At 41.6% G+C, this 18,820-nt stretch overlaps 1 protein-coding gene across 1 annotated transcript in view; it reads left to right on the top strand.

Annotated features, from left to right (window-relative positions):
* LRRC9 (leucine rich repeat containing 9) overlaps nt 1-18,820 on the top strand; it is a 1,004,248-nt gene that overhangs the window by 723,139 nt on the left and 262,289 nt on the right. The window contains 2 exon segments of the mRNA XM_029598189.1: nt 8,063-8,185; nt 8,462-8,592. Of these exon segments, the coding sequence (XP_029454049.1) occupies nt 8,063-8,185; nt 8,462-8,592 (254 nt within the window).

Below are 18,820 nucleotides of genomic sequence, written 5' to 3'. Positions count from 1 at the left end.
GGGTTCGTAATGTTTTGTTGTTTTATTTTTTCGGCACTGCCTGTAGCTATCAAATAAGACTGAAGGGGGACCCCTACTGGCTCCAGGGTTAGTTCCATGCTGGGCATGCCCAGTAGGGGCCAGTCAAAGTTCTGGAAACTTTGACAGAAGTTTTCCTTGATTGGGCTCCATCCTGATGATGTCACTCATATGTGAGGACTAACATCCTGTTGTCCTGTGAGAACACCTGTTACAGGTAAGCAACATTTGCTACTCAACGAAAATTGTGTTCCCCAGTGTTATCAATCCAGCCTGGATTATGTTTGCCGCCACTTTCACTGTCCCCATTGGCAAGACTGTCGTTCCCAAATGCCTAAGGGGGAGAGTTCTACGTTGAGCTCATGGTTCTCGTGTGGCAGGCCACCTGGGACTTCAACGTACCAGAGAACTCATCAGTCATCACTATTGATGGCCTCAGTGGAAAGAAGACTCCAAAAGATTTGTAGAATCCTATCCTACGTGCGCCGCACACAAAAGTCTCCGAACTCGACCCTGGGGTTTGTTACAACACTTGCCCATACTTGACAAGCCATGGACTCACATTGCAACTGATTTTATTATGGACCTACCTTTATCTGATGGAAATAACAGTATCTCGGTTGTGGTCGCCGATTTTCAAAAATGGCTCTTTTCATTCCACTGCCTGGCTTACCCACAGCACCTGAATTAGCTCGTCTATTTCTCCAACATATCTTTAGGATTCACGGACTCCCCCAGCATATTGTATCAGATAGAGGAGTCCAATTCACTGCTTGCTTCTGGAGGAATCTGTGTAGCAAATTCTGAATACAGCTTGACTTTTCTTCCGCTTACCACCCGCAGACCAATGGACTGGTGGAACACACTAACCAGTCACTCAAGACTTTCCTGCACTGTTACATCAACCAACGACAAGATGACTGGTCCTCGCTACTTCCTTGGGCAGAAATATCTCACAACAACCACATCACTCAGTCTACGGTTACATCCCCCTTCTATCTAGTCTTTGGACGGCATCTGCGGATACCATTGCCTCTTGCCACATCATCACCTTGCCCTGTGGTAGATCTGGCTACCCAAAACTTAAAGAAACTATGGGAGGACACACGGATCCTACTGCAACAAACAGCAGTCAAAGCCAAAAGGCAAGCTGATAAAAAATGAAGACCGGCCCCTCAGTTGCACCCAGGAGAACTGTTCTGGATGAGCACTTGCAACCTCAGATTACACTTGCCTTCTCTTAAATTCGCCCCTCGTTTCGTGGGACCATTCCCAGTGGAGAGACAGATTGGGGAGGTCACCTATAAGTTGCAATTACCTCCAACCCTGCGAATTCATGATGTGTACCACATATCTCTCCTCAAACCAGCAGTCTTGACTTGGCCATCTAGGAAACCAAAGCAGCTGTCGCCCACGATAGTGGAGGAGGACACTCAATGAAGTTCAGGAGATTCTAGACGCTAGACGCAAGGGTCAGACACTTCAATATTTAATTGCATGGAAAAACTATGGGCCAGAAGAGAACTCCTGGGAACCAGCCAGCAATATTCAAGCCCCCCAGCTAATCTGTGACTTTCAATTATGTTTTCCTCTTAAACCCAGACCAAAAAGACAGAGGAGAGGGCCTTGCAGGGGAGGTACTGTTACCATGGCAAATCGGGTTTACCCTGCAAAATACAGTAGCAGCACCAAGCAGCAGTGACATCACGGTCGCACAATGCTGGCTGACCCGCACAGCACCTTGGCTCCACCCCCTCGGCATGTCAGCATGCCTCCCGACGGTCCACACACTAGCGCGGGAAACGGGCTATTTAAACCCGGCTTCCAGACACAATCTTTCCTCGGCTACAGGCTTGCTTGTCCTGGTGCTGTCTCTATGCTGGTGTTACCTTTGCCTATGACTCGGATTGCCTTAGATTCCTCTTGCCTGCTGCCTGCCTTTGACTTGGATAGTCTTGGATTCTCTTGCTTGTTGCCTGCCTATGACCTGGGCTGTATCAGCATCTTTACCCTTCTCTTCAGCATCTTACCTTGGCTGGGGCTCAGGTAAGGCTGTCTTTCTATCATTTGGTTCACAGAATCATAACATGTTAAAGGGGCTCTTAGGGAAGATAAGGCCATTGCAGAAAGACTAAATTAATTCTTTGCTTCTGTGTTTACTAATGAGGATGTTGGAGAGATACCGGTTCCAAAGATGGTTTTCAAGGGTGATGATTCAGATGAACTGAATCAAATCACTGTGAACCTGGAAGATATAGTAGGCCAGATTGACAAACTAAAGAGCAGCAAATCACCTGGACCAGATGGTATGCACCCCATGGTTCTGAAGAAACTCAAAAATGAAATTTCAGATCTATTAGTTAAAATTTGTAAACTATCATTAAAATCATCCATTGTCCCTGAAGAATGGAGGGTGGCCAATATAACTCCAATATTTAGAAAAGGCTCATGGGCGATCTAGAAAACTCTAGACTAGTGAGCCTGACTTCAGTGCCGGGAAAAATAGTGGAAACTATTCTAAAGATCAAAATCACAGAGCATATAGAAAGTCATGGTTTAATGGAACACAGTCAGCATGGATTTATCCAAGGCTAGACTTGCCTCACATATCTGCTTCATTTTTTTAAAGGGGTTAATAAACATGTGGACAAAGGAGAGCCAGTAGATGTAGTGTATTTGGATTTTCAGAAGGTGTTTGACAAAGTCCCTCCTGAGAGGCTTCTAAGGAAGCTAAAAAGTAATGGGATAGGAGGCGGTGTTCTTTCGTGGATTACAAACTGGTTAAAATACAGAAAACAGAGAATAGGATTAAATGGTCAATTTTCTCAGTGGAAAAAGGTAAACAGTGGAGTGCCTCAGCGATCTGTACTTGGACCTTTTTAATATATTTATAAATGATCTGGAAAGGAATATGACAAGTGAGGTAATCAAATTTGCAGATGATACAAAATTATTCAGAGTAGTTAAATCACAAGCGGATTATGATAAATTGCAGGAGGACCTTGTGAGACTGGAAGATTGGGCATCCAAATGGAAGATGAAATTTAATATGGACAAGTGCAAGGTGATGCATATAGGGAAAAATAATCCATGCTGTAGTTACACGATGTTAGGTTCTATATTAGGAGCTACCACCCAGGAAATAGATCTAAGCATCATAGTAGATAATACATTGAAATTGTCAGCTCAGTGTGCTGCAGCAGTTAAAAAAAGCTAAAAGAATATTAGGAATTATTAGGAAGGGAATGTCAGTAAAACGGTAAATGTCATAATGGCAATTTATTGCCCCATTGTGAGACCGCACCTTGAGTACTGTGTACAATTCTGGTAGCCACATCTAAAAAAAGATATAGTTGCGATGGAGAAAGTACAGAGAAGGATGACCAAAATGATAAAGGGGATGGAACAGCTCTCCTATGAGGAAAGGCTAAAGAGGTTAGGGCTGTGCAGCTTAGAGAAGAGACGGCTGAGAGGGGATACGATAGAGGTCTTTATAATCATTAGAGATCTAGAACGGGCAAATGTGAATCGGATATTTACTCTTGCGGATAATAGAAGGACTAGGGGGCACTCCATGAAGTTAGCAAGAAGTACACTTAAAACTAATCAGAGAAAATTATTTTTCACTCAACGCACAATTAAGCTCTGGAATTTGTTGCCAGAGGATGTAGTTAGTGCAGTTAGTGTAGCTGGGTTTAAAAAAGTTTTGGATAAGTTCTTGGAGGAGAACTCCATTAACTGCTATTAATCAAGTTGTCATAGAGAATAGCCACTGCTATTACTGGCATCAATAGCATGGGATCTAATTAGTGTTTTGGTAATTGCCAGGTACTTGTAGACTGGATTGACTACTGTTGGAAACAGGATGCTGGGCTTGAGGGACCCTTGGTCTGACCCATAATGGCAATTTCTTATGTTCTTATATTCTTATGAATCTGGTGATGGTCAACCACTAAAATTATCTCAAGAAAGCCAAAAAACTATTGAAAATTCCAGTAACAAGCAGAACAAAATCTGTTACCAGGTGGCATGAATGTTTATGGATGAGAGGAAGAAAAAAGATGATAGAGGAATAGTTTATCGTTATTGAGTCAGGGCTGGCATCCAAGCATTCATGTTATTTTGAAACCATTGAAAACCAAAACCCCTATCCAAGGCAGGTTCTGGCTGGCAAATTGGTTATGAAATTGGAATGAAGAGGATTTACTTCATTTAACACCTTCTGACAAATTTTTCATTTGGTCAGTTCAAAAAACAAACTTTCAAATTGTTGAGTGTGGTCAAAAACTTTGAATGAAATTAATGACGAGGAACATTATCACAAAATTGTCAGAAACCCTGCTTGCATTGGTCTTTTTGTCATGTTCACAGCGAAGAAAATGTTGTGGGTAATCAAAGAAAACCAAAAAACCCGACAGTCAGTCACCCAGTCAATCTTTTACCCTTTATTTAAGTGCAGTAATTTACAAATTTTAAAGTTTTTTTCAATTTTTAAATTTTGTACGACCTCCAAGACAACAGTGGGGCATGAGTCACACACTGTCTCAACCTTTAAGTCCAACTTTATTATTTAATTTTGTTGTATCACTTTTTAAAAAAACTCTCCCCCAACTTCAGGGATTTTAACTTTCATAATTCATTACTCAGATTTCTGTATTAGCAGAAGTCCCTACTAGGGCAGTTTCAATCACAGCACAGTCTTAGTTATGAGAGCTTATTTTTCCAATTATCTTTACTGTTAACATTATTGCCCTGACTTGGATCCACCTTTCGGTAACTGCATCAGGGGGTCCTCTTTTATCTTTAAAAAAACTTCTCTTCTATATTCCATTAGACCGCTCTCCGAACGAAAACACTTCACACTGTAGTCACATTCTTTGATTCCCTTTAAATTACCTCAGCGTCAAAACCAGGTTTTTAACCTCCCAGCACAGGAAATGGCATCATTCTCTACAAAGCTGATACTCACGAATACAGATTTGGAATCAGAGTCACGGAACCTCGTCACATTTGTCATTTAAATTAAGGAGTACCAATTGATCACCTCGTTAAACCCCTTTGGCTGTATAAAATCCAATTTAAAAATCCAAAATTGCTCACAGCAATTCAAAAAATGTTGAATATCACCACCTCTCACTGACAGGACAACAGATTCCAAAATGGTCCATTTAAATTCTTTAAATTGATGTTTCTTCTCTATACAGTGAGTCACCAACGGAGCAGTTATTCGTGATGTTTTGATGGAACTTTTATGTTCTATTAGTCTTGTCCTTATTTTCCTTTTGGTGCAACCTACATAAATTAAATTGCACGGACACTGCAAAACATAGATAACAGAACTTGTGTCACAATTTGTAAATCCATCCAAAAAATTTCCAGATTCAAACCCAGGTGTTGCCAGACCGGACCAACTAATGCCTGTGCACACATCTCACAGGAGCTACACGGGGAATTGCCTTTCCTTAATTGAATATCAGGGTCCTTAGATTCCATTTTCAGACAGGCACGAACCACTTTATCTCGAATGTTTTTATTCCTTGCAAACGAAAAACTTGGCAAATCACCAAACTCTTCATGCAGAGCAAGAATAGACCAGTGTTTCCGCAAAATATCCCTGACGTCATGAACATGATTATTATAGTGGAGGACACAAGTCAATCTATTATAATCTTTTCCTGCTTTGTAATCTAACAAAAGATTCCAATTCGCAAATAAGGCTCTTTTATAGGCTTTCTTAATCACAGAGCGCAGATACCCTCTATTTAAAAATCGAAAAAACATCACTTCAGATTGGGATTTAAACTCAGACAACGTAGAGCATATTTGTCTCAAGCGTGTAATTTAAAGGGAATCAAAGAATGTGACTACAGTGCGAAGTGTTTTCATTCAGAGAGCGGTCTAACGGAATATAGAAGAGAAGTTTTTTTTAAAGATAAAAGAGGACTCCCTGATGCAGTTACCAAAACGTGGATCCATGTCAGGGTAATAATGTTAACAGTAAAGATAAATGGAAAAATAAGCTCTCATAACTAAGACTGTGCTATGATTGATACTGCTCTAGTAGGGACCTCCGCTAATACAGAAATCTGAATAATGAATTATGAAAGTTAAAATCCCTGAAGTTGGGGGACAGTTTTTTTAAAAAGTGATACAACAAAATAAAATAATAAAGTTGGACTTAAAGGTTGAGACAGTGTGTGACTCATACCCACTGTTGTCTTGGAGGTCCTACAAAATTTAAAAATTGAAAAAAACTTTAAAATTAGTAAATTACTGCACTTAAATAATGGGTAAAAGAGTGATTGGGTGACTGACGGGTTTTTTGGTTGTTATATATTAGTCCCCAGATTACGTAGAGTTCTGGGCGAGGATTAAGTGGGTAATCAAAGAACATTGGGAATCTTGGGATAGTACCTATTTTCAGAATACGATTTTAGCAAAAAATGTTATGCCATATTTGAGTGATCTAGAAAACATTTTGGTAGTACATGAAGCTACTTTTGTCCATGATAAGGTGCCATGCATGTGAGCCATTACCATACAACAGCCACTTAAAGAAAATGTCTTTGATTTTTGGGGTAACAACGTTTGGCCACAAAACTCTTCAGACTTGAATGCTGCCGAAAATATAGGTGCCATTATTAAGGATGAGGTGCAGAGTTTAATTTTGAAGGAAAGTGGTCATGAACATTATTCTACCGAAATTTTGTATCAAAATTTGGAATTGGTCTTATTAAATTTGGAAAATGATACCAATGTATTTCAAAATTTGTGTTCATATCCTGCTCATTTTAAAGTCATTTTGCAAGCTATTGACAGCACAGCACACCACCTATTAATTATATGTTGTTTAATTCCATTTTGAATGCTGATTAAAATGGTACATTGCATGTTTCTATTAGATTTCTGGTTGCTGCTGCAATAGAGGCATCAAAAATGATGCAACACCCCGTATATATATGTTGTATTGTGCATAATGTACTAATTATTTATTTATTTATGTTTATTTGTTTTTCTATACCGATGTTCATCGGACATATCACACCGGTTTACAGTGTAACAAAGGAGTCCATTAGCGTAGACTTCTTGTTTAACAAAGGAACATTGTGACATTTAAAATTGAACAGTTTTAACATTTAAGATTGTACATTTTTAACATTTGTGATTGAACATTTAAGATGGAACATTTTTGACATTTTATATTGAACTTTGTAACATTTTGCATTTGAACTTTATAACCTTTTGTATCTTAGACTTTATGATATTTTGTGTTAAAGCTTAGTAGAGTCCGTGGCAGTTGGTCTGTGGGGAGTCATTCTGAAGCAGTTTAGGGGTAAAGAGTATGGTTGTGGCTTTGCATCAGGTGTAGTGGGAAAGCTTAGGTTTTTGGGGTTGATCATAATATGTGATAATGCGGATCTGATGTGTGTGTTGAGGGAGGGGGGTTGGAGGTGTGTGGGGGAGCGCTCGTGTTCATGTGTTGGGTGGTGGGTGGTAGTTGGATATGCTTTTTGGAAAAGCCATGTTTTTAGGTTCTTTTTGAATGATTGGGTTGTGGGGTTGAGTCTAAGTTGAGGTGGTAGGCTGTTCCATAGCGTTGGACCTGCTACTGTTACTCTCAAAACTAATCATTGTCAGAGATATTCAAACTATAATAAAGAGGAAAGTTTCCCCATACCTGCATTACTGGTATGCAAATTGAGCTCTGCTCCTCTCCCCTCCCTGTACTATTCAGCTCCGTCCCACTTTCCATCTCTGCCCCTTTCTGTATTTTCCAATCCACTCTACTACCATCTCTCTCTCTGGCTGTACACTCCAAATCTGCCCCTCTCTCTTTCTGAACAGTTGATCCCCTCTCTAATACCACACAGTACATCCGAGCTCTGCATGCACTCTCTAATACCATACATCTCAATATGCATTTTCTACACTTCACAGTATTTTCCCGTCCTTGGATGGGCTTTTAATACTATTGATTAATAAAGAGCAAATGACGTATATCTGACCTTATCTCAAAATGCTAAATGTTTTTTTCATTTATTAGGGTTTAAATAATCTGGTTATCTTGGACTTGTATGGAAATCTAATACAAAAGAAAAAAGGAAACTACCGACTGTTTGTAATCTTTCATCTCCCAGCTCTGAAGGCTCTTGATGGGGTTGCAGTAGTAAGTCTTTGATATCTCATTTCCAACCCATTTTTTCTCATCAGTAGTCCCCACTTCCTCCCAACACACACATATACGCGCACCTCTGGAATGCAAGAACCCTGAATTATTTTTCTAGTAGTAATATTGGAAGGCATTTTTTAGGGAAAATGATATTCAAATAACTTTTTTATGCCTCTAATAGCATTTCAGTTTGATATATATTATAGTTCCTTTTGAAATACGTGTAAGTTCAAATGCCACTAAATACCTAATTTTGTCAATATTATTGTCCAGGAATCAGCAGAAAGCGAGAATGCTAAAGATGTATTTGGTGGTAGACTTACCTCAGATATGATTGTGGAAAAGTTTGGAAATTCATGCTTCCTTGAAATTGAAGAGTTGAACTGTAAAGAATCTTCAATTAGGTATGGTATCATATTAATATGTGGTATATTCTTCATTTTGCTATCTTGTAGAAGGACATAAGTTTTAAATTTGCCAACATTCAGTTATTGTTCCTGTCACAATGTCAGTGGTATTGTTTGATTTTTTGAATATTCAGCTTGATTCATCTATCAAGAAGGTAAGTAATCTGATCATCATTCAGTGCTGATTGGACCTGTTTTCAGTGCGCTCTAGGAAAGTTGAAGAAATCCCTCTGGACATGCATGACAGTTCCCACACTATTGCAATGTGCCTCAGTTCATCTTTTTCCAGATGATGGTATACACTTTTTTCCAAAAATCATTCTGACAAACACCAATGTAGAATACACTTCCTAAATAATTAGGACAAATATTTAAGAAAAATATATTTTACACGTAAGGACACTCACTCATAAAAAGTGGACCCCAGCCATTCAATAATCATGTGCAGGCACCACAAATCATCATCATTGCCCCTTTTTTCCAACACAGAGTAGCATTCCTCTGCTGAATTGACATTTTTGGGCTATATTTGACTTTTAATTGTTCTTTTTGTCAGTGTGTCCTAGACAATCTATTTTCTGCTTCTGTCATTTCCTAACCAAGGTTTTCTGTATTTTTCATGTTTTCTTATTTTTTTTTCAATGTTTCACTTAGTAGGTCTATATAGGAGTGACCCCTGTCAGGTCTCCCAGTCACAGATTTCCTTCCTGGGTCAACTTCTATAAAAATTGCTTTGTTTGATCTTGCCTCTTTAACTTTTTGCTGTATGTCTGAAAAGGCCTGAATCTTCAGATTTTGCCACAAGTGCTGGCAGAAGATGTCCATGATGGACCATCACCAAGCCTACTTACAAGTGTATGAGGAAGGAACATGGTCTGAATCTTTCTATCATCTGCTCAAGGATGTCTTCACAGACAATCAAATATCTCAAGACAAAATTGCAATCTTATCTTGAAGAACTGAAGAAGATCATGTCCAACAAACCAGTGCTAAAAGTGAAGCTAAAGTAGAAGAACCATTGAGTCACACCATCTGCTGATGGCAGAAGGAGATATCAACTCTTTTGGTGCCAAAGCCAAAAGAAAGGCTCAGGGATGAGAGAAATCTTGCTCTGAATAGGTCACACCTCTGTGGATTGACTGAAGGAGCTGAAACATCAGTGATAATCCCCTTCAATACATAGCTCCAAGAGCCAAAGGAGCTTGAAAACTACACTCTGACCTATAAAGAGGCTATGTCTGGAGGCTTGCTCTGACTTACATCGATGATAGTTGCTGCAACTGACTCCAGAGGACCACCTTCAGATTTTTTGTTCCACTCAAAAGAGTATTGAGAAGGTTAGTCCACTTTCTGAGGCCCATCCCATCTTTTGCGCAACACACTTTAAAGAGGAAATTCAGAAGAGAATTGCAGAGACAGTTGCTCAGCATGTTAATGCAGAGCAGCAGGTATCCACAAGCTCAACCCTGCTTAGAGTGTTGAACAACCTTTTTGTTATTGCTTCCTTTTCAGTCTCTCAACACCAAGAGTCTTCTATAGTGCTGAGTCAGAACTAAATGAGAGGGAAGCTTCATTAGACCCTTGGACGTGATGGGCCTCGGAGCCCTGAAAGATGATCTTCGGCACAAAGAGGCAGTGAATTCTTCGATCAATGTCAGCTCAGATGCCTTCTTTTGCTTTTATTGAGAGTGAATCTGAGCAATCGTAGTTCTCCCTGAAGATCAGAAGAGTCTTTTTCCAAGGAAGAATACTCTCCAGACCCCTCTTCAGATCCCTCTTCTCCATAGGAACAGATCTCCATTTGAAGACTTTTCATTTTCTGATTTTATACAGATAGACAGTAATTTATTTTCAAAGGGACTTCTATGGGTAAAGTATTTTAGGTCTAGTGATTGCTAGAAACTCATCTTTCCACACTGAAATCATGATGGAATAGAGAGTCTTCATTTGGAAATATGAGATATGTAAATTCTTGTTCACCCCTTTTAAATCTAGAATTGGTCTGAAAGAGCCATCCTTTTTTGGTATTACAAAGTATATTGAATAACAGTCTTTTCTTTGTCTTGGACTTGTACTTGTACTGGACAAATAGTTTTTAACATCAATAACACTGGTAAACAAATTTCTGGGAACATTTTGTTTCCTCCACAACCTTCGGTGAAACAAGTAGATTTTAACAAGCTGAACACAAATATGCATTTATGTCTGTATCAAGTACTGTTTGCCAGAAAAGTGTGATATACATTAAGCATTGTTACGTGTCTGTAGCAGCATAAGCTATAATGGCAATGTTGGCACCAGAAAACAAAACTAAAAATGTTTTGCCACAGATTTTTGTTTGTAATCACTGTCCACGCTTCGTGGATGAGAGTCCAACAATAGTCACCCAGCATGGAGGGGTTCCACTTGCCTTGATACCGTTTCTCCATTTGATAATGTCTTGATGAAACCTTTCACCATGTTAGTCACTCACAGCGCCAAGGTTGTCTGGGAAGAAGTCCAAGTGGGAATGAAGAAAATGTATCTTCAATGACATGTTGCACTTCATCAATTTGTATGCCTGAAGCAGATTTTCAATCTGTTCAACATTGTAACTTTCTAGGCAACTATAGCACAGCAGACTAACGACATTCTTGAAAGCTGTCCACACAACACGTTCTGTACCTTGCAGAAGACATCAAAATGGCTGTCCTTCATCACAGCTTAGATTTGTGGGCCAACGAAAACACCTTCTTTTATCTTGGTGACACTTATACATGGAAACATTTGCCACAAATAATCAAAGGCTTGTTCATTACCTTCATGAAGTTTTTCATCAGCCCAAGTTTGATGTGCAAAGGTGGAAGAAATATCTTACTTGGATCCACCAATGGGTCATGCGCAACATTCTTCTGTCCTGGAACCAACTTCTTGCGGAGAGGCCAGACTTTTCTGACGTAATGCGAATCTCTTGCTCGACTATCCCTCTCACAAAGGAAGCAACAGTACTTGGTGTAGCCAAGCTGCAGACCCAATAGAATTGCAACTACCTTGAGATCACCACACAAATTCCAGTTGTACCTCGAATACTCAATTTGGTTCAGCAGTAGCTGCATGTTCTCATATGTTTCTTTCATATGAACGGTATGTCCGACAGGTATTGATGGACAGATATTGCCATTGTGCCACAAAACAGCCTTCAAACTTAAGACTGATGAATCAGTAAACAGTTGCCATTCTGTTGGGTCGTGGTCACATCTGAGAGCACAAATCAATCCATTGATGTCACAGCAGAAAGTCAGACTGTCTACTTGTTTGAAATATTTTGTCAAATCTTCATGTCGGCTGCGAAATATTGAAATTTTCGTATCTCATGACAAAAGATTCCATCCTTGCAGCCTTGACCCAAGCAGCTCTGCCTGACTCTTCGATAAAGCCAAATCTCTGACCAGATCATTCAGCTCTGACTGATATATTAAATGAGGATCATTGGATGTTGATGGCACAAAGTCAGGATCAGTCGCAGCTTCCATCTGCAAATTCTCGCCATCATCGCCTACCTCCTCATCCTCGTCATCAAGTGTCCACACCTCTGGCGGTTATGGAACAGGAAGACTGTCATCATGCGGCACTGGTCTCATTGCCGATGCAAGGTTAGGATACTTAATAAACTTCCTGTTCTTTGATGAGTATCCTGACACATTCATCATGCAGAAGTAACAGTTAGTTATATGATCTTTCTGTTCCCTCCATTTCATTAGGATGGCAAACAGCATGGATGGTTGCACACCTTTCAGCCAAGCTCGCAGACTACTGGCGCAAGATGTGCAACATATATGAGGAGCCCATGCTCTGACCTGGTCACCAATTTTGCACCCGAAGTATAACTCGTATGCCTTCTTAATGAGTGCAGTCATACTCCTTTTCTGTGCTTTCAGAGTAAACTCACCACAGATGTAACAAAACGTGTCACGGCTATTTCGACATTGGTGCGACATTTCATAAAGTATATGAAATTAAATCCACAAACTTTAAACTAAACAGTTTTAGCGATATGATTCGCTCATTCACACAGATGTTGCATTGGAGACTACTCATTGCTGCGGCTTATATAAGGCTGCGTCGTCATGAAAACAAGTTGGAATCTTACAGCCGAGCTGGGGCTTGCCTGAGCAAGTTCTGGCATGATCAGGCAGAGTTTCTTGGTGTATTTTTTAAAAAGTTAGTCTCTGTTACATGTTACGTTGCTTACAACCATCAAAAATGCGACATGAATTTTTAAAAATCATAAAAACTACTGTCCAGCAAGAAAATATTTGTACACGAGATTGTTTTAAAATTTCACAATTATTGTAACACAAAATTGTCCATTTCTCAAAATCCTTACGTGATGTACACATTTCAAAGTAATATCTGTGATCAACATCAAAAAATCTATTTGGAACACCAAAAAGCCTAAAGGAAACAAAAACTTTGTTTATCAGTGTAATTTGCTTAGTGTGGTATATACTGCTGTTTTCTTTGAAAGCACTGAATATGGTGATACCATGAATGTAACATAGTAACAAAGCAATGACGACAATGAAAAACCGAATGATCCATCCAGTCTGCCCAGTAGGTTGCTCATGGTGGTAGCTGTCATTCTGTGCAGTTACCCCATTGTCACCCCTACGTCACAAGGAAAATATATGGCGAAAAACCCCCAACACAGCTACCCTGTCAACGTTCAAAGGCTTTCTACATCACTACAGGACTTCTATTCTACTAACAAAAAAGGAATTCTATGCCAACAAAATTCATCATCTCCAGTATGATGCCCAGGCCCTTTTCGCATACGTTACCCAAATCACGAAGTCAACCCCTCCATCCATTCCAGACGAACAAGCACTATCCAAGGCTAATGAACTTGCTTCTTTCTTTCAACAGAAGATCTTGAATACGCTAGCCCTTCTACCACCAAATACTTTACCTCTCACCTCAGACAAGAATCCTCATTCACTCAAGGGAGCTAAGCTCGACAGCTTCGAGTCAATATCCATCAAAGAGATTGAATCCCTACTAAAAAAACAGAAACCATCTAGTCACCCAGCAGATAACATCCCATCGAAACTCTTGCTTCTCATTCCAAACACGATTTCAGAACCTTTGACAAGTAAATTAAATTGCTTTCTAACCCAAGGGAGTTACCCTGACAGTCTAAAAACTGCGGCACTTAAACCCCTCCTTAAGAAACACAATTTAGACCCAAATGAACCAGCCAACTTCAGACCCATCTCCAATCTCCCATTCTTAGCCAAACTAATGGAGAAGTTGGTAAACACCCAGCTTTCAGATTACCTAGAAGATCACAATATCCTACACCCTTCACAATATGGCTTTCGCAAGTCATGCAGCACGGAAACCCTCCTCATTTCACTTACAGATCATATCATAATGGGTCCAGACAAAGGCTACTCCTTTTTATTAGTCCTGCTAGACATCTCGGCGGCATTTGACACCGTCAACCACGCCATCCTTCTGGATCGCCTAACAGATATAGGTATCTCCGGATCAGCCCATAGTTGGTTCAAGTCCTTCCTCTGCAATAGAACCTTCAAAGTTAAAATAAACAATAAAGAATCGCCTTTAACAAAATCCACCCTTGGCGTACCACAAGGATCCTCCCTATCTCCAACCCTTTTCAATATTTACCTCCTCCCCCTCTGCCAACTGCTAACTGATCTTAATTTAATTCATTATCTGTACGCAGACGACGTGCAGATTCTAATCCCTATTACAGAATCTATTTCAAAAGCGCTTATCCACTGGAATAATTGCCTTTTATCTATCACCAGCCTCCTCAACAGATTAAACTTGGTCCTTAATGCTTCGAAGACGGAGCTCCTCCTCATCTCTTCAAACGAAGAAAATATTCCCCTATCATCTCCACACAACTCCTACATCACCCATAAACATGTGAGAGACCTTGGGGTACTTCTAGATAATCGACTAAACCTAAAGAAAATGGTCAACACCACATCTAAAGACTGCTTCTATAGACTCCAGGTACTAAAACGACTCAAACCACTACTATTTTTCCAAGACTTCAGGACAGTCCTCCAAGCGTTGCTATTTGCCAAGGACTACTGCAGTGCCCTTCTCCTTGGCCTCCCCAAATCGACTACCAAACCACTGCAGATGATACAAAATGCCGCAGCGAGATTACTGACCAACACCAGCCGCGGAGATCACATTTCGCCCATCCTCAGAAACCTACATTGGTTACCAGTAAATTTTAGAATCCTTTACAAATCAATCACCCTAATACACAAATCCATCCATCAGCAACTCCAACTTGACCTCGAAATCCCCTTCAAACTACACTCCTCCAACAGACCAATTAGAGATATTCACAAAGGTACTTTGAATTTCCCCCCAACTAAAGCCACACACCTTTCCTCGACCAAAGACGGAGCTTTTTCAATTGCAGGACCATCTATTTGGAATAACATCCCTTCAAGCCTCAGATTAGAACCCTGCCTCATAACGTTCAGAAAAAAACTCAAGACGTGGCTCTTTCACCAAGCCTTCGATGATCCTCCAGACAATCACTAGTCGTCATTTTTCTCACCTGGACGTTTGGTCTTCTATCCTCTCGAACGATGGACTCTGGCACTTCCAAGTTAAAGCACCTTAAGCCATAACCCATATTATTTATTGTTTTATGTCATAATTATCTCCTGCCTTACCTTTCTTCCAGCTATTTAAGTTTCCAAGTTTTTACTCCTTATTAAATGTAACTTTGCCTTATTCACCTCTATTGTTAATTACTTTTATTTTTTGCTTCAGTTATACCCTTGTTCTAGGTAAACCGATCCGATATGGTTATTACTATGAAGGTCGGTATAAAAAAGTGTTAAATAAATAAATAAATAAATTGTCTTCTGTTAAGGGTAGTAGCTGTCATTCTATGTAGTTACCTTCTTGCCTTGTTAAGGGTAGTATTTGCTGTCCCATGCAGGTTACCTCCATACCTTCAGTTAAATGTAGTAGCTGCCATTCTGTGCAGTTATTCCCATGCCTTCTTTTAAGGGCAGTAATTTCTATTCCATATAGGTTACCTCCATGCACCCCTTTCTTCATAATTTATGTATTTATTTATTTATTTATTTATTTATTTATTTATTTATGGATTTTTTATATACCACGGCACGTTCAGGACATCACCTCGGTTTACAATGAACTATAATTCAGCAACAGGCTTTACAATGAAACAGTTAAATACCAAACAATGAATAAAACAAAATACATACAACTAGCTTTACAATAAACATAATAGTAGAGCAGCATTTGAAGTACTGGAGATTACTATACAAAAGGAGGACCTATTCGAATGGGACATAGATCGGAAATAGAGAAAGGGAGCATGGGGGGGAGGGGTGGGGGAGAGAGGGAGAGAAAACGAGGGAAAAAAAATGTCAGCATTAGTCATGTGTTATGGAAAGGTAAACTGTGATGTTGTAAGCAGATTAAGAGCCATATCAGTCAAGGGTATGCTAATTTGAAAAGCCAGGTTTTAAGGTTTTGTTTGAATTTCCTATGGCATGGCTCCTGGCGCAGTATTGTTATGAATTAGAATGTGGACCCTTGTTCCGAGGTAGAGTCAGCGCTACCAAAGAGGAGGATACCTTCTTTGGTCTTTACCGACGGATGGCAGGGCCGGTTGATGAAGATGTTCTGGACGAAGCCTTCACCCTGGAAGCGCGTGATCCCCCCAGGAAGAGCCCGTTGGGACACGGCCGCTGGGACTTAGGAGACTCCCTGAAGAGTGTAGATAGTCTGGATGCAGGCGCCTCCTGCAGGTCATTGGTTCCAGACAGCTGGTGCCTCCAGCAGGTCGTGTGGAGTCCGGGAATAAACGTTGGTCCGAAGTCAGGGGTCCAAGAGTCAATCCAACAGGAAGAAGCAGAAGCGGGACGAAGCACGGAACCAGGAACATCAAACACAGGAACAGAGCACGGACCTCAATACCAAGGCAAGGTCTGGTTCTCAGACCTTGCCTTAAATGCAGGAGCCAGGAGGTGGAGTCCCAGGAGGAGCCATGACAATGTCCGGTCATGGCTCCTTTAAATCTTGCTTCAGCCGCGCGCGCGGCTCCTAGAGGGCTGAGGGGGAGGAGTCAGACCGCCGAGAACCAGGCGGCCATGCGAGACAGCAGCAGCCCCTGTGAACACCCGAATGGGTCCTTCCTTCACCGCGGGAGCCTCCAATGCTCCTGGTGAGTAAAACTTAACATTGTGACCGCCGACCCGACTCTGGTTGCGGCCCGCCGTGGCCGGCGGCCATGACACCCGGTCGCAGGGTGTCATGGCCAAGTATAGTTGGCATTTTGTTCCATAAAGTGATTCCTGCTATGGTAAGAGAGCGCATGGAAGGTGTTGTGGATTTTTAGGGAGGACGGGAGTTGAAGCTGGTAAGCCACAGAACCTACATGGTGGAGAATCGGAAATGGACCGATGAAAGAGGAGCAAGACGCATGGTTGGCAGCTTCAGGCGAATAAATAGTGTACTCAGCCAAACCTTCTGGCTGGGACTGAAAGGTGGGCTAGGTCTTCGATGAAGGTCCGAACATTTTTTGGCTGCTTGACTGGTTTTATGCAGGGTTTGCTGGGTGAAAGTCCAGAGTTGGTGTAGTTCCCTGGCAGACAGCTGGGCGGACAGTGAAGGGACGGTCACAGGCAACGGTGGAAGAGGTTGCTTGCCGTATACTATCTGGAAGGGCGAAGAGCTGGTGGCGGCAGATGGATGGGAGTTGAGGGCGACTTCAGCCCAGGGTAGTATTCACATACGTAATCTGGTGCTGGGCCCCTTCCAACCAGGGGCACCATTCTTCAAAGGCCATTTTGATGGTGAGGAGTTCTTTATCACCAATGGCGTAGTTGTGTTCTGCTGCAGAGAATTGGCGGGAGAGGAAAGAGCAGGAATGGAGGGTGTTATTGGTGGAGTATTGGCTGAGGACAGCCCCGACTCCTTCAGAGGAGGCATCCACTTCGACAGTAAAAGGAAGTCGAGGATCAGGGTGGCAGTGACATGGCTCATGGAGAAAGGCCTCCTTCAGACAGAGGAAGGCGGAGACCGCCTCGGGCGGCCATTGCTTGGGGTCAGCTCCTTTACGAGTTAAGGCAGTTAGAGGAGCCACCAGAGAGGTGTAATTGAGGATAAAAGAATGGTAGTAATTAGGAAAGCCTAAGAATCGCTGTAGTGGACATAATCTAGAAGGCTGAGGCCGGTCCTGGATGGCTTTGATTTTTTCAGGATCCATGCTAAATCCCTGGTTAGAGATGATGTACCCCAAGAATGGAAGGGTTTCTTGCTCGAAGATGCATTTTTCGAGTTTAGCGCACAGCTGGCTCTCCCAGAGACGTTGGAGTACCCGGGGGATATCTTTGCGGTGCTCTTGCAGGAGTTGAGAGAATACCAAAATATCATCAAGGTAGACGATGACTGACTGGTACAATAAGTCTCGGAAGATTTCGTTCATTAGATTTTGGAAGAAGGTCGGGGTATTACTAAGTCCGAAAAGCATAACTAGGTATTCGTAGTGCCCGTCTCTGGTGTTGAGGGCCATCTTCCATTCGTCACCCTCCTTAATACGGGTTAGGTTGTAGGCTCCCCTGAGATCCAGCTTGGTAAAGACCTGCACCCCCTGGAGACAGTCGAAGAGCTCGGAAATTAGTGTGAGTGGGTAGCGATCCTTGATAGTTATAGCGTTGAGTTGCGGTAGTCGATACAGGGATGGACTGTCCCATCCTTCTTGCCCACGAAAAGAACCCGACCCCGGCTGGAGAGGTGGACTTGCGAATGAACCCCCTATCCAAGTTTTCTCGGATGTAATTAGACATGGTCCGGGTCTTGGTAGGTGAGAGGGGATATGTATGCTCCTGGGACAGCTCAGAGCCAGGTAGCAAATTGACTTCACAGTCAAACGACCGATGAGGTGGTAGGGTCTCGGCCCCTTCCTTAGAGAACACATCTGCAAATGATGCATATTGTGACGGCAACCCGACTGGAAGGGTGATCACAGCCAGGCATCGCTGGGGAGAGACAGGTTCGAGACAGGTGTGTTGACAGGCGAGGCCGCAGTGGGCCAATTGCAAGGTCTTCCAGTCGAATTGGGGTGAATGTGGTTGTAGCCAGGAGTGCATGGCCCGATCCAGTACATGGAAAGCTATATACTCCTTGTGAAGCACCCCAGTGCAGATTAAGT

This window comes from Rhinatrema bivittatum, chromosome 4 (genome assembly GCF_901001135.1).
Source record: "Rhinatrema bivittatum chromosome 4, aRhiBiv1.1, whole genome shotgun sequence".
Taxonomy (NCBI): Eukaryota; Metazoa; Chordata; class Amphibia; order Gymnophiona; family Rhinatrematidae; genus Rhinatrema; species Rhinatrema bivittatum.
The sequence above is the reverse complement of the archived record's forward strand: the minus strand, read 5'-3'. Positions and strand labels throughout refer to the sequence as shown.